This window comes from Colobus angolensis, unplaced genomic scaffold (genome assembly GCF_000951035.1).
Source record: "Colobus angolensis palliatus isolate OR3802 unplaced genomic scaffold, Cang.pa_1.0 Scaffold100, whole genome shotgun sequence".
In the NCBI taxonomy this organism is placed as follows: Eukaryota; Metazoa; Chordata; class Mammalia; order Primates; family Cercopithecidae; genus Colobus; species Colobus angolensis.
In genome coordinates this window covers 4,577,771-4,603,315 of record NW_012110920.1, presented here as the reverse complement: position 1 = coordinate 4,603,315, position 25,545 = coordinate 4,577,771, and the positions used below count along the sequence as shown (strand labels likewise).

Below are 25,545 nucleotides of genomic sequence, written 5' to 3'. Positions count from 1 at the left end.
TGGGTTCAAGCGATTCTCCTGCCTCAGCCTCCTGAGTAGCTGGGACTATAGGCGTGCGCCACCACACACAGCTAATTTTGGTATTTTTAGTAGAAATGGGGTTTCACCACATTGGCCAGGATGGTCTCGATCTCTTGACCTCATGATCCTCCCACCTCAGCCTCCCAAAGTGCTGGGATTACAGGCGTGAGCCACCGCATACAGGTTACTTTATTTTGTTTAACTCATCCTTAGCTTTACTTTCTTTTTCTGCCCAGCCATCAGCATGTCCTTCATTTTCAAGCACAGACTTCTTTTCAGTTGTAATATTCTCAAAATTAGTCTACAATATTTTTTTTTCCTTGATAGAAACCAAGAAGTCAAAGTGGTATTTCTTGTAATGTGGACTGTGGTCTTCCTGCATCAGAGCATTCTGATGAGTTTGTTAAAAATAGACTTTTGACCCCACTTCAAAACAGAATCAGAGGCCATGGAATGGAGTTTGAGAAACTTTTTAACAAGGTTCCCAGCTGATTGTGTTAACGCTCTGGATGGAGAAGCACTGCTATCGACCATGCAAACAGGACAGTTAGTAAGATGAAATAAATTTTATGTAAATGAAAAGAAAGCAGCTACCAAGAGGACAAAATATTATCCCTTTCTTTATGCTCATTTCAGTGGTCTCTCAGCCTTATAAGCCTCATGTATCAATGTTCCATACAACCCAGAAAGAATAAGAAATACCAAGAAATAAGTCACCTTTGCAGTAATGATCCAGTTGGCTCCAGATTCCCTGGTCTGTACAGAAAATGATGGCCTTTCCCACTAACAGGTAGCCGGGGTCACAAATGTAGCTGATTGTCATCCCAGGAAGATATAGAGATACGTGTCCTCCAATGTAATGCCCGTTTTGGATCTTGGGTGGATGTGGGCAGGCTGAGAACAAGTTCCCACACAAACACAAGAAAAGACACTCAGTTAAACATAGACATATGAACACATGAACACATCCAATATCTCTGGCTATTAGAGGTTCATGAAGACCTGAGCCAGCCAGGTCATAAGCCACTCACTCTTATTTGATCAGTGAAAGACAGGTTCTCTAAACCTAGACCTCTTGACATTTAAACACTATCCTTTACAGTCTCTAACTTCAAACTGGGTCAGATGGGGAAGTACCACAGGGGTCGACAAGCTAACGATTCAGTGCTGTTCTGTCCTTCTGGAAGATGGAGCTGGTGTGGGCAGTCACAGCCACACATGTGCCTACAGTTGTCAGGTACTGTCGTTTAAAGCCAGAATAATGTATCAAAGGAATGAGCTATGGAGGCTAAGAGTACAATCTTTCTTTATATATTTATATATATATATAAAGAAACACCACACTCTCTTTATATATGTATATATATAAAGAAGAGTACAATCTCTCTTTATATATATATGTGTGTGTGTGTGTGTGTGTGTGTATATATATACTTTAAGTTCTAGGGTACATGTGCACAATGTGCAGCTTTGATACATAGGTATATATGTGCCATGTTGGTTTGCTGCACCCATTAGGCTAAGAGTACAATTTTAAACTCTGCTTCTCCAGGGCCTCCTGAGCTCCCTTTATTAATGTTGAGGTGAAGGACCAAATAAACATAGTCAGTGGCTTGAACAAACCCTTGGAAACAACATAAAAAGTATAAATGCCTACATCTGAGTTTCTTAAATTACTTTTATAGCACTATCAGTTCTGAAGTAAATTACGTCATAATCGTGTACTTTTTGCACAGCACATCCATCTATCCAGGATAAAGACAACTCATAGTAGTAGAGGTAGAATAAAAGAGTATTTTCTTTAGCATTTGCTTTCAGTACTTTGAAAATATTCTCTACAAAATCTGGACCTCACCAGTTCTCTTCACTGTCCACCCCCTTCTCTCCTTACCATCCCACACTCCTCACCCCATAGGAAGGACCATCGCAATACCAACAACTGAGACACAGTGTGCCTACTAGAACCCATTTGTCATTCACTTGGGAGATAGTTCTGTCTCTGACATTCATAGCAAAGCCATTTTCACAAGCAAAAATGACTGTCAGTACAGAAACATGGAGGTTCTCACCTCAATATTCTGAACCCATTTAGGATATGTGGAAGGAGGTACTAACCAGCAGGAACAGAAAGTTCACAGCGAGGGGCGGGGCTGCTCCAAACCCCATTCCCTTGAGGGTCACTTGTGCAGCGGATGGTGCTCTCCCCAATGAGGTCGAAGGTCATCCCTCTGTCTGGGTGGGGGTCGCATGTGTAAGATATTTCTTTTCCATAGGGAATATCTCCAAGGGGAGTTCCTGTGTGTCTCCCATTAAGGATAGCTGGAGGATTTTGGCAAAAAATTTCTAGAAAGAAAACAAGAGCTTTAAGTTCTATTAGAGTTTCACTTCAGATGACTGAAATAATAGTGACCTGTGACTGTGCGTTTAGAAAGAATATAACTAAGGTGGATGGAATTTAAATCTGTAAGGCTTTTGTTGAGAGGCAACTAACTGAAGTGAGACCTAAATTACAGTTTATTGCAAAAGCCCAAAGTGTTCCTGGGCCACCCGGGTACCTATGTTCGTTATGAATTTGAAAAGCAATTGTTTTTAATTTTTTAAAAAGGACCCATTTGGTTGCTCACTTTAACTCAGGCATAGTAAGATTCCTGGGTTGACAATGAAGTTCAAGACAGACAAAGTTTTGGTCATCAGAGACCATAAGTTCCAAGGAAATCTATGAACTTTAATAATCATGAACTATCATCTTTAGCAATGTAAATGTTTCTTGGTGATTCAAGACCATTATCATCAGGACCAACACCAAATTTCCTATGGCGTCATCAGACACCATAAGGCTCTTTTGACTCAGATTAAATGGTGCCAAAGAGCCTTTTTTTCTTCCAATTTATTAGCCATCATTTCTTCCTCCTTTTAGTCTGCTTAGAACAGTTCCTTCCCTAAAAGCACTTGATGCTTCTAATTTGATATGAATTTAGGAAGAGATGTCCAAGTTCATCAGAATTATGTGTATAAAAAAGACTTAGTACATCAAACAATGATTGACTTCTCATGCTTGAATTTTACCTGTTTGTGTTTTCCTAAGTTTATTTATATATTTATTTTCAACTTTATGTGTCTCTGTAAGGTTGAGTTTGTTGAATACTTGAGTTTCCTCAGGTATTAGATGTTCTTCACCATAATACTCACCATAAGGTATCCGAATTGATTTCTATAACTTATTTTAACACAATACAAATTTAAATAAACATTTTCCAATAATCAGGAAAAAAAGGTCTAAAAAATTCTTGCCTTGCTTTAGTAGACAGAATAGAATCAATCAGTAATGCCTTGGTATGTCAAACATGTACTTTTATCTAAGAGTTTCTGAATTTTTTCTGAATTTTGGCATATTTTATTTAAGCCGATGGTTTGGAAACTTAGGGCACCTCATCACTTCAGACACTGTTTCATCATCTCAGCTCCTTCCACCATACTAATTTATCATGTAACTCTGTTTTATTTTCTCCACCATACTAATTTATCATGTAGCTCTGTTTTATTTTCTCTATGACATGTCTATTTAACTACCATTTTGTGTAATATAATTTTCAGAATTTTGTTTACTTATTTATTTCCTTGTTCACAGTCTGCTTCAAGAAAATACACCCCAGGAAAGTAGGGAGGTGTCTTCACTATTCACTCGCTATTCGTTGCTTTTTCTACGTATGGAAAGTCCTGGCACATGGGAAGCCCTATGTCATTAAATGTTGCAAGTCAAATAAGAAGCTGACTAAATTGTTTATGATATGTGAGGGGAAAAAATAACATAAAAATTTGGCTGGGCATGGTTGCTTACACTTGTAATCCTAACACTTTTGGAGGCCACGGTAGGAGCATATCTTGAGCCCAGGAGTTTGAGACCAGCTGGGGCAATATGGCAAGATTCTATCTCTGCAAAAAATACAAAAATTAGCCAGGTGTGGTGGCATGCACCTGTAGTCCCAACTGCTAGGAGGCTGAGGTGCGAGCCCAGGAGATTGAGGCTGCAGTGAGCTGTGATTGCACCATTCCACTCTGTCCTGGGTGACTGTGTCTCAAAAAAGAAAAAAAAACAACATAAACATTTAAGAAAGATTCCTCCTTGATAAGAAAACTAAAAATAAATGACTAACTAAAATGTGCTGCACCTTTATGTCATCTAGTTTCTTGCTCACATTTCCCACAAAGTTAAACACTGTCATTAAACTAAGTGATTTACAGATTAGTAACAAAAACACATGTCAGAGAAGACCTACAAGACCCTTCTTGAAATTCTTCCAACAAAGAAGTATTTTTATCCATAATTTAGTTAGGATCCAGATAACAGGTGATTCCATGCAGTAAACACACTGGAAAACAAAAATAAGGAGAGTTATCCAAACTACATAGTTCTTTCTACTCACGTTCACACACTGGAACACTGCTATTCCAAAGGGCTTTCATTCCAGCCAAGACACAATGACTAGCAGGCCTGCCTTTTAATCGGAACCTAAAGAAAAAAAAAGTGGTAGCAAATGTGTGAGCAATTCTCATCTCTCCCTTGATTTCTTTACTAACAGATGCTCAGCTTCCTCACTACCATTTTCCTCCTTGACTATCATTTGGTTCTTAGGTTCAGGCCCAGCTAAAAGTCTTAGTTCACTGGGGATCTGAATTCTTCAGTAGCTGGCAGAAACTCAAAGGCCAATTTATTCTAAAGAACTATGGTACCCTGTGACTGGCAAAGCAATTGGAGCTGATGTGCATAATTGCCATATAAACTTCATAGCCCAGCATCACCTACAGAAGGCATGAACACAGAACCAGACTTCTCCATGGGCACAAGAGCCATAACCTTCAGGTGTCATCTTTCACTGATGGCTCTCTGACATCCCACTTATTCTCATTAGTGAGTCATGAGGCAGAACAACTCTCGATTTGGTAAGCAAAGCCAGGAACATCTAGAAAGAGAATGTGGGCACTGTTCTTCTTGCCACTACAGTTGTAACGGGCCAGAGGAGGCTCAAAGAAGCATGCTGAACCACGTGCTCTAAGAAATAAAGAAGGGTGGGGGTAAGAGTCTTTGCTGCCCCGAAATGCCCAACTGATTATTGAATCCTGCTTCCCTTCTGAAATCTGAAATCATTCTGAAATTAGACATCATTATTGGATGGTGGACTTTGTAAATGCCAAAGATTCCTTGGAAATCATTAAAAATAACTGCTTAATTGCCCAATCTAGTTATCCCTCCAGACTCATAGTGCACACCACCAAGAGTAATGGATACACATAAACAACTAATAATACCACTTGAAACTGATAGAAGCAGAAGGCAGACAAATCCTAGGCAGATGGGGCGGATCCCGATGAAACCCGACCTTCAAGTTGAAGACAGTTTAAAGCCTCACTACAAGTTCCAGGTAAATCCATGCACTGGCTTGAAAACCTCTCTTCCTGTTTGGTGTGCTTTCCTCTGATTGCTCCTCACTCTTCATCTATTTTACATATACCTGCGCTTCCCTAATTGGTTTTTTACACTGCTGTGGCCACCTTTGTGTGGCGTCTTTGTTTTAGTCTTTTCTGCATACTCACAAACCAATCAGCACAGGCTCCCCATTCTAAGTCCATAAAAGCCCCAGAACCAACCACACTTAGAGAGAGAGAGACCCCCTGACTTCTTCTGGGGGACCACCCTTGTGTCTCCTCTCCGCTAAGATCGTCGCTCAATAAAACTCTTCTCTGCCCTCCTCACCCTTCCATTAATAGCATAACCTTATATTTCTTGGATTTGGGACAAGAACTCAGGACCCACCAAATACGGGTACAAAGAAGCCTGTAACACTGCGGCCCTCCGCCCTCTGCTGTGGGAGGGCAGCTGCACCCCGTGACAGGAAGCAGCAGTGGGTCAAGCCAGCCCCTGAGATGCAGGCCTGAGCGGGGCTACAGGATTGACAGAGCTGTTAAACACACCGCCATCTGTTGGGCTGCAGGCATTATCAAATGCTACGAGTTGTTAGCATGCTGTAACACCCCCTCTGGGCTTCAGGGTCGTGGGCACCCCGACCTGAAGTTTATACCCCAAACCCCTGTTTGGGCACCACGACATTCCCTTCAGTGCGACATGCCCGGTCCAGCTGCAAGCACTGCTCAGAGCCCATTCCTGTGCAGGTGCTTGGAGTGGCCAGCTGGACCCCACACTCGCTCACTCACACACCCCCTCCCACCAGGGGCTAAGTGTGCAGTCGTGGGGGCCCCGGGGTCTGTGTCAGAGCACCAGCCAGGCGCTGCCTGGTGGGCCGAGTAGATGTGGTGTTTCCTGCGGTGAGCCCAGGCCCACGCAAGGCCTGGGCAGGGGCACTGCTGGCCGGAAGTCATTGGCTGGCAAAGTGGCTGAGAAGAATCCTGCATTAAAAGAATTACACTGGCCATTCCTGACCTGAAGATATATTATTGGGTGAAAACACACTTACCCATGCACTGTTACAGATTCCGCTGTTGATTGGTTTTAAGTTTCGTAAGACGACCTTTGCCTTCCTTATCATGGGACAAACAATTTATGTCTTATTCCTCATTTTTTTTTCTAGCACAGCTTTTATAAAATTATGTTCTTTTGCCTCCAAATAAATACATACCCATCACTTCAAGTTCCAACTGTGTACTCAAGATCAGTGACTGTATTTATGCTTGTACATGACATTGAGCTGTATGTGCCATTTTCTCATTGTCTCCTGAAAGTGGTACCACTTAGTCCCTACCCTTATTTCAAAACTACCCTTCCATAAATTCATTTCTCTGGGTACTTCTTTATCTACTAGGTCAGCTCCTGTTTTGGATTAACCCCTGATCTCAAAAGAGTCATTCTCTACACTTAGTCCTTGATCTCAACCCTGGGTCACACTCACCCTTCATCGCAAACAAAGGACACCTTTGCCCCAGGCTGGAGATTGAGTGGAAACAGCACACGGCCATGAGGGAGTTGGCCCAGGAAGTCATCACAGGATTTCACTAGAAGAAAAATAAAACAACAGGAGTAAGACCTCCATGTGAGGGGGAAACAGAGCAATCTGGAAGCCAGAGAGTCAAGGCACCTGTACAAGTGGGGGCTTCAGGGCTCCAGTCTCCCTGGGGCATGCAATGCAGAGATGCAGCCCCTCTGAGGTCATAGCCAGGCTCACAGCTGTAGAACACTTCCTGCCCAGGTAAAAAGTTGTCCTGATGACTTGGAGTATGCTCACCATGCAGGATTTCTGGAGGTGGCTGACACACTGTGGAAAGGACAGTTCCAGAGCACTTGTTAATTATGGGGGAATTTCCTTTGCTACGTCTTATGCTTGCCAGAGAGCTTAAAAATTGTCATTGCAGAGTGTAGCTATTAAAAGAGAAGATTGGTAGTTCAATAGCCGCACTTCACTAACAAGGAAACCAAGGATACCAAGCAGAACTGTGACTAGAATCAAAGTCTCTCCAACAGCTTGTCTGTGTTTTTTTCTACTGAAACATGTTCCGAAGACTACAAGGCAGCATATTCCTGTTGCTTTCAACTACTGGTTATGGAGCACAGAGTCGTGAGTGTTGGTGGCTTGGCCACTCTTCCATTTCCTACAGAGGCAGTCCCTCAAGCTCATGCATAAGGCAACAGCAAGGGGTACTGTTGCCAAGGTCTCATCTAACAGACACCTTCACCTAGTCTTCATTTTCCTCACTCCCTGTCCCTCTTCCAGTCAGCACAAGGCTGAACTGTTAGCTTCCTTTCTGTCCCTGTGACCAATTCTAATTCTTCCCACTCCGTGTTAAGCCAGTCATTTCAGCTAAGAAAAGAGGAGGCATCAAGAACAAAGTCATGGGGGCAGGGGGTGAGGGTAGGGAGGGGAGGTGGGGACAGTTAATGGGTACAAAAAAAAAGAAAGAATGAATACGACGTAGTATTTGATAGCGTGACAGGGTGACTATAGTTAGTAGTAACTTAATTGTAGATTTAAAAATGAAAGAGCGTAATTAGATTTTTTGTAACACAAAGGATAAATGCTTAAGGGCATGGATACCTCATTCTCCATGATTATTTTACATTGCATGCCTGTATCAAAACATTTTAAGTACCCCATAAATATATACACCTACTATGTACTCACAAAAATTAAAGATTAATAAATTAAAAATAAACAGAAAGAACAATCCCCCCTCAAAGAAAAAAAAAGCTACAGACATTTTAGTGATAGAATCTATTGCTTAGACCATATTTTAACCGAAATATTGGCTGCCTCCATGCACAGGACAATTGGTGTGTTCTCAGGGCATCAAAATGCAGGCATGGTGGCTCAGGCCTGAAATCCCAGTACTTTGGGAGGCTGAGGCAGGAGGATTGTTTGAAGACAGGGGTTCAAGATCAGCCTGGGCAACATAGCAAGACTCTGTCTCTAAAAATAAATAAAAATTAGCCAGATGTGGTAGTGTGTACCTGGAGTTCCAGCTACCTGTGAGACTGAGGCAGGGGTCTTACTTGAGCCCAGGAGTTAGAGGCTTCAGTGAACTATGATTGTACAACTGTACTCCAGCCTGGGCAACAGAGTGAGACCCTGTCTCAAACAAGCAAACAAACAAAACAATCAACAAACTTCCAAGAATGAATTTGAGCCTCAATCTGAACCATATATAATTATATATCAAGTATATATGTGTATATATATATTTGTTTGGATTTGAGCGGAACACTTTTTCTGAGCTTCAGTCTTTTCAGTTATAATGTGAAAGAGTTGAAGTCCAAGGCCTTTCTGATTTGATGCTCTCATTTTGGTCCTCATGGCTCACCTGCCTACTGCCCCACTCCAGGGATAGAGATATGATCATCACTATTACTCATTATTGTTCATTAGACATTCCACTGTACATGATCATTAGGCTCTGGAGTCAGAGCCTTGGAAAAGTTCTTTAATATCACTAAGACTCAGTTCTCTCAAAGTAAAATGGAGATACCAATAGTAGCTACCTCATATATTCGCTGTAAATGGTAAATTTAAAAATGCATATAAAATATGTCTACTATAGATGAGAGAATAAGCCATTACTTTGAGACAAGTATTAACAGAGATAACAGACAGTGAAGCTACTATAATGCTTAAAGTGTTTATGCCAATTTCATACTCCTTACACACTTCTTCCTTAACTTCAGCAACTCCTATCATCTATATGTACCCTCACACCCAGCAAAGTATTGATGGCTCACACTCACCCCTGGAGCAGTGTGGCAGCTTGGGCCCCCATCTGTTGTTGGTCTGGCACTGCACAGTGTGGGACCCTACCATGACAAAGCCAGGCTGACATCTAAATCTCACGATCTCATTGAGGGAAAAGAAACTCTTATTTCCTGGTACTCTAATTCCGTTTTCAACTTCTGGAGCTGTGCATTTATTAGTAGAAATACATCGAGGGGGAGGGCTGCTCCAAACACCAACTTGATCATCTTTGCTGGTGCAGTATATTGACCGTTCTCCCACGAGCTCAAACAGCTGTTCTCCATCTGGTCCAGTGTGGCACTGGTAAGTTACCACTGTTCCACTGTGAAAAGATATTCTGTTGTTGCTGTAGAAGTCTCCATTGGATATGGTTGGAGGTGGCTTGCAAGATATGACTGAGAGAAGGAAGAGTATGGTAAAACAGCTTATTTTTAAATAATGAATTATTTTACTATGAATTTAAATACCAAATGCAAATAATCCAATAATTGTCTAAATGGAATTACCATACTGTTGTTTTCTTAAAATATTTGCTAATAATCAGACATTTTTACCTCGTTGAAATTTAGATGTGTATGATACAGGTCCAGCTCATAGTATTTCACAAAAAAACCATGTATTTTTTGGATTACATATTTATAATTTTAAGTGGATAATACATGTGATTTTATCACAGATTGTTGAGGTACTTATCTACTGCTGGACATTTTCTCCTATAGGTTATTAAAGTAACCTCTTTGCAGGTTAAATATACCACTTCTGGCATTATTTATCAAGAAAAAGAGAGAAAAAGAAACACAAAAGATAAGGCATAAAAATGAAATAATGGCAGATTTAGGGGCAATAAAATGATAAATGAACACTGTGTTCTGTCGTAAGATAATAGTATTCACATATTGGCTAAGTGACTACATACACAAACACACATAACTAGTGTTGACTCAATTAAGTGATTACTGACCTATAAATGTAGAAGTGTAAAATTTTTTTTAAGAAGAATGATTAAATACTTTATTGAATATACAAACTTTGGAATATAATGCTCCCATTAAAAACCATTTTTCAAAGAATATTTAATGTCATGGAAAGATTTTTTTTGGGTTCCTTTGTTTTTATGTTTTCAAGGTTTTATTATTATTATTATTATTATTACACTTTAAGTTCTAGGGTACATGTGCACAATGTGCAGGTTCATTACATATGTATACATGTGCCATGTTGGTGTGCTGCACCCGTTAACGCGTCATTTACATTAGGTATATCTCCTAATGCTATTCCTCCCCCCTCCCCCCAGTAAATATTTTTTTTATAAAAGATAACCCCCTACAAAAGGTGCCATGCCTAGAAAACTTCGTATAGTAAACTGATAATTCTTTGATAATTGGAATTATTTCATAGAATTGCAAGTTCTTGGCAGGTATGGGAGGCACCTTGTATATATTCTCATTCATTTAATCTTTAAAAGTCAATGTTAATTTAGGGGGGAGGAATATTAGTGAATACAATGAACACATTCATTGGAGGAAATTTAAAAAATATGGACAAAAAGAAAGAAGAAAATGAAAATGGTTCAAAGATAACTATTTGTAGCAATTTAATTATATCCTCTTAGATACTTATGTGGATACATGCATATGTATGGATGGATGTGTTTTCTATACTACCATATTTGGTGGCTGAATAATAATCAGTCATGTAGCTTCACAGATATACTCTTCCCACTTGGATGAGGCATCTCAACCTTTAATTCCTCATGGTGCACTTTTTTACATTTCTTAAAAACTTATAGCCATTAAAATACACCTTATTTTTTCTACTAGCTATTTTCAAACCATGCTGAACATTTAGGTTGTTTAACATTTTCCACTATCCCAAATGTTATTGCATTGAGTATCTCTGGACCAAAATTATGGGACAATTTCATGATTATTTTCTTGGGCTAAATTCTGGGAAACGGAATTGTGTGTCAGAGGGTGTTTACTTTCAGGCTTTTGTTTATATTGGCCATTAGCTTTCTGGAAGTCTGTGCCTACTTTTGCTGCCATCAATTCTGTGTGTGATGCTGATTTCTTCACAGCTATAACATTTTGCCAATTTGCAATCATTCTTTCATGTTTTTAAAGTTTTGGAGATTCATTTAAAAATATCTTATGGGAAAAATGGAGGGTCAGCTAATCAAGAACAAATACAACTAAAGACATGAGCCTAAAAGAATTGAAGGAGGATTAGAACTCAAAATGAACAGAGGATTAGGGAAATTGCTAAGAACTGTAAGAAGAGTTCTTTTTATTATTTGGATTAGAATAACAAGAAAGTGAGTAGCCTACTTTGTGGAATTGTAACCTGATAGTATGAGTTGGCTAAGACAGATCTAATTTTGCCTAATGCCTTTAAAATGTACTCATTAAGGACAACACTCTCTATGCTAGAAAGGTTTACTATTGTAATAGCAAAGTAGAGCTATTTTGCTTGGGTTCAAGCCCACAGTTTCAGATAAATCACCTTTTAAGATAAAGAAAAGCCAGGAAGACCATGAAGCATCTGATTCCTATTTTCAACTATCTGAGAGACTACTTCGTGCAAGAAGGATTTGATTTATTCTTCATACTCCAGGGGCAAGTCAGGATCACATAGAGGAATTTGTGGAGAAAAGTATTTCAACTTACTCTCACAAATAGGTGCCTCCTTATCCCACATGACATTATTGCCTGAGAGGAGACAAGTAGTAGATGTGGAACCAATGAGTCGAAACCTAAAGCAAAAGATAAAAAATGATTGTACTCTACACATATTTCCCATTTAACTCACCATTTAGAAAATAATAGCAGGTAGACACTAGACATTACAGGACAGATTACACCATGGCAGACCTTGGAAGGAAGAAACCCCATCTCCATCTGCAAATTAGTCCTTTCTTTTTAAGGACAAGCTTACATTTTGACCTCTCCAATTCATTTTTATTCCTAATCACTCACAACTGAATGAGATATTTCCCTTTTTCTTCGTGGGACATTTTTGTATTTAAGTCTTTCGGAAACCTTGCAGTTATTTTATCCATGTGTACTTCCAGCAAAGAAATGACAAGCTCCTGGATTAAGTAGGGAAAATGTCTTACTGAAATACATAACACTATAGCACCTAGCTTAGAGACTTTCAAGCTTTGGGTGCTCAGATAGTCTCTTGCATAAAGGAAAGAACAATGGGTTTACTCAGAAGAGTCAGTAAATGAGAGCCAGAGGAGACAGCTAAACACCCCTACACTTGAAATGTAAAAGGCAGGGATACTCACCCACTTTGCCATAAAACCGTCTAGAGTAGGCCACAAAATGTAGAACACTTTGTCTTTTAAAAAATTTATTAGGTATCCATAATATTACTGTGAACAATGTCACAAAGAATCCTGAGCAAAGCTGTTCATGTGTTCTGGTGTACAGCAGGGCTAACCTTGACCAAGTAAAAATTAAAGGGTAAAATGGAATGTCATATAATGATGAGGCAGTAACCACAAGAGTTAAGAACTTTTCCTCTTGATTATGCAAGAAATATGATCAGGGCAGTAACCATTTGTAGCAAAGACTATACTGCCATCCCCAGTATCCACTTTCCTCTCCTTCATTAGTAATGGAACCCTCTACTTTTAACTGGGCCATTGGCCACCTGCAATAAAGGTTTCACTTCTCATCTTTCCTTACAGCCAGGCACAACAATGTTACTAATGTCCGGCCAGAGGATGTAAGTGGAGTGTCTTGTGTACTTCTGGAAAGTGTCTTTAAAGGAATTGGCCTTCCCTTCTTCCCTGTGTCCTCTATACTGGCTGGAGTTTGGACCACGAGATGAGATGGAGTCTCATTTTGAGGAGGTCAGAGTAGCAAAATGGTAGGAACCCAGGTTTCTGTGGATTATGGAGTCATCGTATAAACGCTGGACTGCCTACTTTTGTGATTTTTAACCTGAGAAAGAAGTAAATTACTATCTATGTTTGAGATCCTGTTATTTTATTTCTTCTGTCTTTTACAGCTGGAAATCCTAACTGATATACCAGCTCTTCCCAAAACAATGACAGAAAGCTAAAGGGAATTGTGTGACTATGGCAATGGTAGTCAATGTTTTTGTAGACACAGTGAGTCTCCTTTACATTTTAGGTAGTGATTGAATTTTACTTATTGCTAGCCTGTTTAGTATAGGCTGTGGTGTAAAATCTTTTCAAGTGTGCCAAGAAAAAAAAAATCTTAAAAATTGCTGCAAATAAACAAGTTGAGAACCACTGGAGTATGGAAAGAACAGGATAATCCCGTTATTACTTGTGTTTTCCTCTGCCTGTCTCCTATTATACATTTAAAAGTTGTCTAAGAGCACAGGATCATGGGTGTCCTCTGACTTTTGGCCTCCTAGAGGTTGTTTTGGATGTGCTTGCTAAGCTAGAGCTTAATGTGACTAAGCTAGAATGTTGGAGCCAAAATGTGAAGCAGGTTCCAGCCTCTATGTATGGCTGCAAAAACACAGTGAATATATTTTTTTAAATTTGATGTTATTTTTATGAACAAATAATAATTGCATATATTTATAGGGTAAAATGTGGTGTTTTGATATATGTTTCTGTTGCAAATGATTAAATTAAGCTAATTAACATGTCCATCACCTCACATATACTTGTTTGTGTCTGTGTCTGTGTGTGTGTGTGTGTGTGTGTGTATGTGTGTGGTGAGAATATTTAAAATCTACTCTTTTAGTAATTTTTTTTCTTTTCTTTATTTTATTTTTGATAGGGTCTGGCTCTGTCACCCAGGCTGGAGTGCAGTGATGTGATCTTGGCTCACTGCAATCTTTGCCTCCTGGGTGCAAACCATTCTCCCACCTTAGCCTCCCAGTAGCTGGGACTACAGGTATGCGCTGCCATACCCGGCTAATTTTTGTATTTTTTAGTAGAGACAGGGTTTGCCATTTTGCCCAGGCTAATTTCTAACTTCTAGGCTTAAGCAATTCGGATGCCTCCGCCTCCCAAAGTGCTACAGGCATGAGACACTGTGCCCGGCCAGCAATTCTGAAATGCACATTATTATTAACTATAGTCATCATGCTGTGGAATAGATCTCTGAAACTTACTCCTTCTGTCTAACTGAAACTCTGTGCCCTTTGACCAAATCTCAGCTCCCTACCCCTTCGTGCCTGGTAACCACCTTTCTACTCTCTACTTCTATGAGTTCAACTGTTTTAGATTTCACATGTAAGTAAGATCATGTGATATTAGTTCTTCTGTGCCTAGCTTATTTTGGAAGGTATTTTATGGCACAAAAACAGAAGGGATGTTAAAATGCATTTAAAATGCAAAATAATTGAAATGATGCAGGAATAGAGACACAGATCCCTAGAGCAAAATGGGGGAAAGCCCAAGAAATAGATACAAGTTTTTGTAAGAAATTTGCAGTGATAAAGATGGAATTTCAAGACACAGAAAACTGAATTATTCATTCATAGGGTAAATATCTGAAAAGCTAAGCTACATCTCTGCCTCATGATATTTGTCAAGCAAAATCCATGTGTATCAAAGATTAAATGTCAAAAATAAAACAATAAAAGAACTAGGTGATTTAGGCAAATGCTACTATGAACAAGATTGATAAAATTGAATAATTACAAATAAACCTTTCTACATATAAATCCAAAGACAAACCACAGAGGAAAAATAATAAAACAACTCTTATACATCAATTATAAAAAGGTAAACAACCAAGTAGAAAAATGATAAAGAATTATGAACAAATAATTTACAAAGGAAAAATGGAAATAGTCAAGTGAATATATGAAAAAGTTTAGCTTCACTTATAACATGATAAATACACTTCAAAATGCAAATAAAATGCCATTTTTGCCTATTAGATTGGCAAACTGACAAAACCTAGTAGTAATGTAAACTCAAAGAAAGAGTCACTGTTGTGACTCACTCTGTAGATCGTGGTCAAAGTCTAGTGGAGGGCACTTTGGCAATATGTACTGAAAGACTTAAAACCGTGCATAGCCTTTTACCCAAATCTGCAAATCTTGTCTCTTGTGTCGATGTGAAGATCTGAATCCTTAAGCTGTCTTTGAAGTCAGTGAAGTCCTCCTCTCATTTCTTTTCATGTGTACAGGATCGTGCATTGTAGCGTTTTTGCTAACAGCTGAAATGTGAAACCACTTTAATTCCAGACATTAAGGACTTTGTTAGGTAGGTTATGGACTATCCAAGTAATAACCAATATGCAACCACTAAAAATGGTGTTGTAGAGTAATATATAATAGTTAGAATAATTATACAATATCATTCATAAGTATTAAAGAGGGCTATAAAACCATGTACAATGTGAGTCGTTTGGTTTAAAATATATCTATATATAAAGATTTAAAGCTGTTAAATTTTTATTCATCCTTTCAGGAAAAGAACTGCATTTGTTTGAGGAACTACTTGAAGAAAAAGTGGGGACTATATGCAGACAGAACAATTCTGTTAAATACAGAGGTAAGGTATTTATTATTCCAGACAGGGAGTCCTAGGGAAAGAGCCTAGGCTTCAATAGAAGGATTTTACAGACATGGGACATCAGGTCAGGAAAAATTACAACATAATGACACTACAACATATTTGTGCCTTAAAATACCTTCCAAAATAAGCTAGGCACAGAACTAATACCACATGATCTTTCTTACATGTGAATTCTAAAACAGTTGAACTCATAGAAGTAGAGAGTAGAAAGGTGGTTACCAGGCACTGAGAGGTGGGTATCGAACCCACCTCTGGTCTGATGTCAAACACCCTTCTTGTTATTATCTCAGAATATTCTTTTGGTGGGTCTCATGACATTTACAGACATCTTGTCAAATTAAAAAAAGAATGTCATTGGAACTGATAGAATTACATTAAATTTGCATACTAATTCAGGGATAATTAACATCACCACAATATTAAATCTTTTAAATGAAATGTTATATCCTCCATTTCTTCAAGTATTTTTTTATGTCCCCCTCTTTTAAATCTTCTGCTTATAAGTCCTATATATTTCTTGTTAAATTTCTTTCTGGATGATTCTGTTTCTATTGTGAATGGTATTTTTCCTCCTTATATTCTATTTGGTTGTTACCTATATAAAGGAAGTAATTAATTTATAAGTATTTATTTTTTGCTAGATATCTCACTACTATTTCCAATTAGTTCTAATAACCTTTCAAACAATTCCTTCAGGTTTTCAGGTAAACAACCATCAGTTAATAATAAATTTGCCTTCTCTCACTCTCTAGCTATATCCATATGTATATCTATCTAAATATAGGGGGCTGTCATTTTACTGGTTTGAATTTCCACAACTACTTTGAATAATAGGAAGGGTGCCGAGTGCTCTTTTCCTTTGACCTTTAATTACATTCAAGCATGCTTTTAGATTTTAACCATTCATTATGTTTTTTGGCATTAGAGAGTATATTTATATGACATTTAAGAAAAGTTATACTCTTTAATATTGTAAGTTTGTGGATTTCCTAATTTGGAACCATTTCTGGAATAACCCTACTTGTTCACCTTGCATAATTCTTTTAATATTGTTTTTATTTAATATTCAAATTAAGATGTTTAGCATTTATATTAGCAAATGAGCCAGAGATATATTTTATTTTAATTTCATTTGTAATCTTTGGCAAGCTTTAATATGACTATAATTTTATTTCTGTGTTCCATATCAGTTTAAATAATATCAATACTTGGATTATCTATTTCTTGAAGTTTAAAAAGAGTTACAAAACTGGGCCATTGTCTTTTTTTGAAGGTGCTTCTTTGTGGTGGTTTTAAATACCTACACAAATTATTTTATACATGTCCCTTCAAGTGATGGAGCCCATTTCCTCTCTTTTTGAATATGGGCTGTGCTTCGTGACTTGATTCTAATGAATAGAATAAAGTGGAAAAGATAGTGTGCAACTTCAGAGGCTAATCACAAAAAGCACTGCAATGTTTTCCTCTCTTTTTGAGATGCTCATTCTGGGAGAGACCAGCTGTCCTTTGGAGATGCCCATGTAGTGAGAAACTGAAGTGCCCTGCAGTCCAAGCCAAGAACAAAAGATGCCACCAAGAGATTAAAAAGACAACCCACAGAATGATAGAAAATATGCGAAAATCCTATCTGATAAGGGTTTCATACTTAGAACATATAAAGGACTCCTGTAACTCAATAACAATGAAACAAACAACCCAATTAGGAGGTGGGCAAAGGATGAGAATAGACATTTTTCCAAAAAAGACATACAAATGGCCAATAAACACACGAAAAGATGCTCCACATCATTAGTCATTAGGGAAATGCAAATCAAACTGACTTCAGTCCCTTTTAAGGTGGTATAATAATAATTTTTTTAAAACCAGAAAATAACAAGTGTTGGTGAGGATGTAGAGAAACGGGAACATTTGTGCATTGCTGATGGGGATGTAAAATGGTACAGCAGCTGCGGAAAATAGTCTGGCAATTCTCCAAAAAGTTAAACAGAATTACCATATCCCCCAGCAATTCCACTTCTGGGTATATACCTAAAAGAAATGAAAATAGGGACTCAAACAGATATGGGTTTATCAGCAATTCTGCCTATTTTAAAGTACACCTGGTAAATTGTATTTTTCTTCTGACATGGTATATTTCAAGGATATTTTAAATTTTATTAGAATAGAGAAGATGTAATATTTTTATCAAGTATTAAATCTCTTCAATATCAACAGGGTTATGTTTTCTTTCTCATTCACATGTATTTGTAGAATTGTTATTTTGTGAAATTACAATTGACCCAGTCTGTTTGTTTTATAATTGGTCACTTTAAAGAATCTGCTTTTAGATTTCTTTATCATTTCTATGATTTCTTTTTTCCTTATTGATTACTTTATTAATTCCTTAGTCCAGTAGCCTTTTACATGTTTTTAATAATTTAAAAATTGTTAAGCAAAATGTTTTCTTCATTTATTTGAATTTTTTCCTGTCAAATAACAAAAAGAATTGAAAAATTCCTCTGAGGACAGTTTTGGCATCAGCACCCCAGAAATTTTTATGAGTAATATATGTTTCAGCATTCCTAATGAAGAAGCTAAATAATGTAAGGCTTACCATTCTAGGCTGTTGAAGCTGACTGGCAATATTCTAATTCTAACCTCAACTTGCCATATGAATTTTGACAAATTAGTTAACCTGTCTGTCTCAGTTTTCTCTTCTATACAATGAGGAATATGCATGATATCCACTTCAAAGGGTATTTTAAAGACTAAGTAAATCAATTCATGTAAAGGACTTAGAAGAATGCTTGAGGCACATGCACTCAGTAATCATTAGCGATTGTTATTCTCCAGGTAATCTGCAATGGCTGTTTTTAAATTTCTCTTTGATCAAGATCTAAGGTACTCTGTTTTCTAAAACTTTGAATTTTTGATGTATTATTTTCTCATTAATTCCTAGTTTTTGGTGTATTGTGATGAGAAAATATAGCCATTTTGATATCTCTTATGTGCAAATTTATTGAGGTATATATACTCTGTGGAGTTATATCAACTTTTATAAATAGTTTTTATAACTGTGATAAAGGTTTCAAAGTTGAACACACAAGAATCAAAGCAGCTTATTCCTCAACATGTGATTTTTTGTACACTTATTTGCCCAATCTGAAGTTTTCAACTATTATTATTTTGCTGATTTGTCTTTTTATTTATTTTAGAAAATCCTCTGACTTTGCATAATGACAAGAATTGAAGAAAAATAATGCTCTCAATCCCTTCATCTAACCAGAGATTCTCACCCTATGGCTTACAGGCCAAATACATTCTATAGCCCTTATTTGTAAATGAAGCTTTATCAAAATACAATCACACATTCATTTGTCTAGGGCTATTTTTCCACTGCAATGGCAGAACTGAGTAATTGCAATAGATATGGCATGGTCTGCAAAATTGAAAATTTTACTATCTGGCTCTTGACAAAAAATGTTGCCATCTCTTGCTCAAAACAATCTGTGTCATTTGTCCAGGTTAACATCTACTCCTTAGTTATATGCTTAAGTTGCACTTATTTTCAGAAATTTGACAACATAATTTTATAGCCTATATATTCACTTATAATACCATGTATATTTTGTCACTCCCATCTCCATCTCAGGTAGTTCTGATTTTTCCAAACCCAATCAAACACACATATGTATATAGGATATCTCCTCCAAATTTGTCATTATTTTTCCAAGTTGAGAACAAACTCTGTATGCTTCTCGGCAAATTATTTTTTTCTATTAACGTCACAACATGGTCACCCATTCAAATCCTAAACAGAGATCTAATTATGTCTTCTTGATTGCTGCAAAATAGTTCATAGTAGGCGTCTTATGATTTATTCAACCTACTGCTAATAGAAGGATGTCAGGATTGTTTGCTCTTTTTGCTTATATAAACAATATTGCAATAAAGAACCTATTGTAATTAATACTCCTTTTCCTAGGAGTGGGATTAGTAGCTAAGAAGATACCTATGCTTTCCTCATTTGTGGATAGTGTAAGATTTTTTTTTTTGAAAGCTGCAGCAATTCACATTCCAACGAGCCACTATGAGAGGGCTCCTTTTCCTCAAATTCCTATTTACCTCTACTTCCCTCTTTTAAACTTTTATTAATGTGACTGTGAAAACATGAGATACTGTTGCTTTAATTTGCATTTCCCCAAACCGTAGTGAAGTTGAGCTTTTTTGCTTAAATATTTATTTTAGCCATTTATTTAGGCCATTTTTATGTTTCCTTTTGTGAATTGACTGTGCATATTCTTTACTCATTTTTATATTGGGTTGTCTATTGCTTATCTATTGTTGTGTGCTCTTAACTTTCTCTCAGTTTTACCTAATACAAATTTCCCTGCAGTCCATTTTCTGTTAACCTATGGCATATTTTTGCACACTGGAATTTTAATTCTCCCATATGTCACTGTGTTGATACATAGATCTAATGGCCAATCTTGTTGGGAAGGTGACCATCCTCTTTCTCCCTGAGTGCTCCTTTCCTAGCCAGCCAGATGATCCAAGTTAACCCTGGCTAACTCCAAGATGCTGTGTGTTTGGTCAGAGAAGACCTCCTTTCCAGTGGTGGGAGACAGTTCTTTAGCTAAGAGTACATGTGTTACAGAGCTCTGCCTTTGAAACAGCTGAATGAGCTCTTCTATATATCAGTATTTGTTTGATGTATTTCAATACGTTAGTTAGCGCTCTCTTGTTCAAAATTTCTTGTCTTCAGGCCAGGCGCGGTGGCTCCCGCCTGTAATCCCAGCACTTTGGGAGGCCGAGGCAGGTGGATCACGAAGTCAAGAGATCGAGACCATCCTGGCCAACATGGTGAAACCCCGTCTCTACTACAAATACAAAAATTAGCTCGGCACAGTGGCGCATGCCTGTAGTCCCAGCTACTCAGCAGGCTGAGGCAAGATAATAGCTTGAACTCTGGAGGCGGAGGTTGCAGTGAACCGAGATGGCGCCAATGCACTCCAGCCTGGTGACAGAGCAAGACTCCATCTCAGAAAAAAAAAAAAAAAAAGTTCTTGTCTTTATTGTGCACTGGACCAAGTATCAATATCTTAAACAAAAATTTTAAATCGTATTTGATATGTTTTAATTTAAATTCTTACTTTTCTTATACTGTTTCTGTTTTTTCTTTCTTAATATCACATAATATATTTTAAATTGTCTTTCTTATCATTGTAAAAGAGATATAACATAAAATTTGCCATTAAAACCACTTTAAGGGTATGATTCGTGGCATCAATGACATTCACAACGTTATACAACCATTATCACTGCTTAGTTCCATAAATTTTCACCATCCCAATGAGAAACTGGATGTATTGAGCAGTAACTCCTTATTCTCCCCTTCCACTGGTTATCTCTAATCTATTTTTGATCCAATAAATTTTCTTATTTTTGGCACTTCATAAAAGGGGAATACAGTATTTATCCTTTTGTATCTGGCTTATTTCACTTAGCATAATGTTTTTAAAGTTTATGCATCTTGTAGCATGTATCAGAACTCTATTCTTTGTATGGCTGAAGAATATTCCATGGAATGTATAAGCTCCATTTCATTTATCCATTCATCTGCTCATAGATTACTTGGGTTGTTTCTACCTTTTGGCTATTCTGAACAAAGCTGCTATGGACATTGGTATTTGAGCATCTGCTTCAGTCCTTGTTTTCAATTTCTTTAGATATATGCCTAGGAGTAGAATTGATGGTCATACGGTAATTCTATGTTTAACTTTTTGAGGAATCACAAAACTGTTTTCCACAGTGCTGCACCATTTTACATTTCCACCAGCAATGTATAAGGGTTCTAATTGCTCCACATCCTCACCAATACCTTTTATTTCCTGTTTTTCTAAAAAAAATTATAACCATCCTAATAGGTACAAAGTCAGGTTGATTTGCACTTCCCTAATGACTAATGATGTTGAACATCTTTTTATGTGTTTATTGGAGTTTGTATATTTCCCTTGGAGACATGTCTATCACATCATTTGCTCATTTTCAATTACCGAGTTTTCAGTGCACAGGTCTTGTGCCTCCTTGATTAAATTTATTCCTAAGTATTTTATTCCTTTTGATGCTACTCTAAACAGAATTTTGACCATATTTGGAAGGCTTTGTCTTTCTAAAGGAGGAATCGGAATCATTCACATTTACTATTATAACTGATGAGTTTGATCTTACTTATAGTGTTCTTTCACTTTTATTTATTTAACAATTCTATGGGCTGGAACTCAGCACTGTACAAAACAAACTCCATTCTTGCTCTGCTAAATGGAGTTTTTTTTGTAATATGTAATATTATATTTTGTAATATAAAATATTGTTATATTAAATGTATATCATGTAAATAAAATTTATATCAATTTTTTTATATAAAATAATAGATTTTATCACTACAGCTAGGAAGTTAGGAATGAAGTAAGAAAAACTACAATAAACTTATACTATGTAGAGGATACATATTCTTGACATAATAAAGAGAAAATGGTACTTTACACCAGTATACAATCAAAATGTTAAAAATCAGATTTATATAATATTTATTTATATCAAATTCATTATTTTTATAATATAGATGAATTTTGTTATATATATTATATATATATTTATAAAACCTTCCCCCGTGCTTTGTACCATACTTGCAATAGCCTTTTCCTATCTTTGCTTGAAGGCCTTCTCAAACTTTTTTGGTCTCAAGAATTCTTTGCACTCTTAAACATTTTTATTATTGTTATTACTATTACTATTATTTTTTGAGACAGAGTTTCACTCTTGTTGCCTAGGCTGGAGTGCAGTGGCACAGTCTTGGCTCACTGCAACCTCTGCCTCCCAGGTTCAAGCAATTCTCCTGCCTCGGCCTCCCAAATAGCTGGGATTACAGGCATGCACCACCATGCCTGGCTAATTTTGTATTTTTTAGTAGAGACGGGGTTTCTCCATGTTGGCCAGGCTGGTCTCGAACTCCTGACCTCAGGTGATCCGCCCACCTCCGCCTCCCAAAGTGCTGGGATTACAGGCGTGAGCCACTGCACCCGGCCACTTTAAAAATTGTTAAGGACCTCAAAGTGGTTTTAACAATGGAGCTTATATCTGTTAATATTTATTATATTAGAAAAACTGAGGCATTAAAACACATGTTTAAATTCACTTCAACATAATAATGCTGGTTTCCCAAAACAGACAGAAAGCTTGCTAGCTCTTGTTTCTCTAACCCCTCTTTTGTTTTATGGACCAAGTGGTTTCACCCTTCTGATTATCTTTTAAAATTTGATTTTTAACATACGTATTTCAATTTTATATTGGTGTGAAGTATCATTTTCTGTTTATTTTTCATGTCAAAAATATGTGTCCCCCACATATTATAAGTTTATGATGCTTTTCCTTACTTCATCTCTAACTTCCTAAAGTAATAAAATCTATTTTTTGTAACAAGTTTCTTCTTTTCATATTACATGAATTGTCTTTCAAGAATTAGTCCTGCTTTCATATTTTGTTTTATTTCTATATTAAATAAAACAGTTTTAGTGACCCCATTTAACTGGTTTTGTGCCTCATTAATATTTCTTTGATACAACACCATTTGGAATTTTGATTTCTTCTTCAAAAATAAGACTCCCACAGCTTTGTGGGAGTTTTTCGTTTTGTAGGCAGTGTATCTAATTGGTATATGTTTGGGGTTCCTGCTTATTTAAGATGATGCATCTGTGCCTTGCAGATGAATGGCAGCTTGGCTGAGTACAGAAATTTTATTGTACAATATTTCCTCTCAAACACTAACTTCTACTACTTAGTGTTACAGAACAGAAGCTTGGTGTTAATATGAATTTCTTGTTTTCTGTTTATATCTGGAGAGTGGCAGTATTTTGTTTTTATATCTGGATGGCATAATTTTCTCCGTGTAGGGCTAGGGCCCATTATTGTTAATCTTGATTTGTTTAGTAAGCCTTCAAGGATCAATTTAGTATTTTTCTTTATAGTCTGAGAAATTATCTTCCATTATGTGCTAATTAATGCTTCTACTCATTCTGCTTTCTTTTATTTTTTTTCTGGAATTTCTGTATTATATCCCTGTGTGTTTGTGTGTAGTGTGTTTGTGTGTATATGTGTGTCATTTCAAGTCTGGTCCTTGATGAATTCTGGAGAATTCAATCTTGTCTTCATGATCCCTTTGGTGTTTTTTTTTTCTGGGGGTAGAGGGCAGGCTCCAATCCACCAGTCACCACTCTTTTTCAGACGCCCATGTTTTTCATTCACATCTCAACTTTTCTGATATCAGATAATTTAATCTTATAAATGCCTCTTATAGTTTCATCAATTCTATGTTACAAACACGTATGAGAGATTTCTAAAGATTGTCCCCTGTTTATTGGAGTAAACTGTTGTGCAGATGAATATTTCTCAGATCTCTTAGGTTGATTTCTTTTATTTTCAATTGCTTTATCTTGCCTTAGATATGGTGATATTTTGTTTTGCTTATATAGGGAAATCTATGTTCATTCACAATGGGAGGTGAGAAGAGGTTAGTCAAGGGGTTGTGTGAAAAGCAGTTTAAATCATCCAAGCTTAGACAGTCAGAAAGGATGAATACTGACTCACTCCAGTGATAGAATAGAATGAGGCTGATGACAAGGGGCACTCAGTTATTGCAGTAAAATTTAATGTGTATCGTATTTTTCCTCTCTGAATTTATCATAGCAACCAAAAATGAGTACACAGTCTTTATTATTATTATTATACTTTAAATTCTGGGATACATGTGCAGGACGTGCAGATGTGTTACATAGGTATACACATGCCATGGTGGTTTGCTGCACCCATCAACCTGTCATCTACATTAGTTATTTCTCCTAATGCTATCCCTCCCCTAGACTCCTACCCCCTGACAGGCTCCAGGGTGTGATGTTCCCCTCCCTGAGCCTATGTGTTCTCATTGTTCAACTCCCACTTATGAATGAGAACATGCGGTGCTTGGTTTTCTGTTCCTGTTTTAGTTTGCTGAGAATGATGGTTTCCAGCTTCATAAACGTCCCTGCAAAGGACATGAACTCATCCTTTTTTATGGCTGCATAGTATTCCATGGTGTACATGTGCCACATTTTCTTTATCCAGTCTATCACTGATGGGCATTTGGGTTGGTTCCAAGTCTTTATTATTGTGAATAGTGCTGCAATAAACATACGTGAGCGTGTGTCTTTATAGAAGGATGATTTACAATCCTTTGGGTATATACTCAGTAATGGGATTGCTGGGTCAAATGATATTTCTGGTCCTAGATCCTTAAGGAATCACCACACTCATCCACAATGGCTGAATGAATTTACACTCCCACCAACTGTGTAAAAGCATTTCTATTTCTCCACATCCTCTCCAGCATCTGTTGTTTCCTGACTTTTTAATGATCACCACTCTAACTGGCGTGAGATGGTATTTCAATGCGGTTTTGATTTGCATTTCTCTAATAACCAGTGATGATGAGCTTTTTTTCATGTTTGTTAGCTGCATAAATGTCTTCTTTTGAGAAGTGTTTGTTCATATCCTTTGCTCACGTTTTGTGGGGTTGTGTTTTCTCGTAAATTTGTTTAAGTTCTTTGTAGATTCTGAATATTAGTCCTTTGTCAGATGGATGGATTGCAAAAAATTTCTCCCATCTTGTAGGTTGCCTGTTCACTCTGATGATAGTTTCTTCTGCTGTGCAGAAGCTCTTTAGTTTAATTAGATCCCATTTGTCAATTTTGGCTTTTGTTG

General features: G+C 37.2%; 1 protein-coding gene across 1 annotated transcript in view; it reads right to left on the bottom strand.

Moving 5' to 3' along the window:
* The window catches only part of CR1 (complement component (3b/4b) receptor 1 (Knops blood group)), a 204,420-nt gene that overhangs the window by 94,086 nt on the left and 84,789 nt on the right, over positions 1-25,545 (bottom strand). The window contains exons 28-33 of the mRNA XM_011937899.1: positions 11,918-12,003; positions 9,248-9,646; positions 7,110-7,286; positions 6,924-7,026; positions 4,446-4,531; positions 2,137-2,364 (exon numbers count right to left, since the gene is read on the bottom strand). Coding sequence (XP_011793289.1) covers positions 2,137-2,364; positions 4,446-4,531; positions 6,924-7,026; positions 7,110-7,286; positions 9,248-9,646; positions 11,918-12,003 — 1,079 coding nt within the window. The remainder of the gene's footprint in view (positions 1-2,136; positions 2,365-4,445; positions 4,532-6,923; positions 7,027-7,109; positions 7,287-9,247; positions 9,647-11,917; positions 12,004-25,545) is intronic.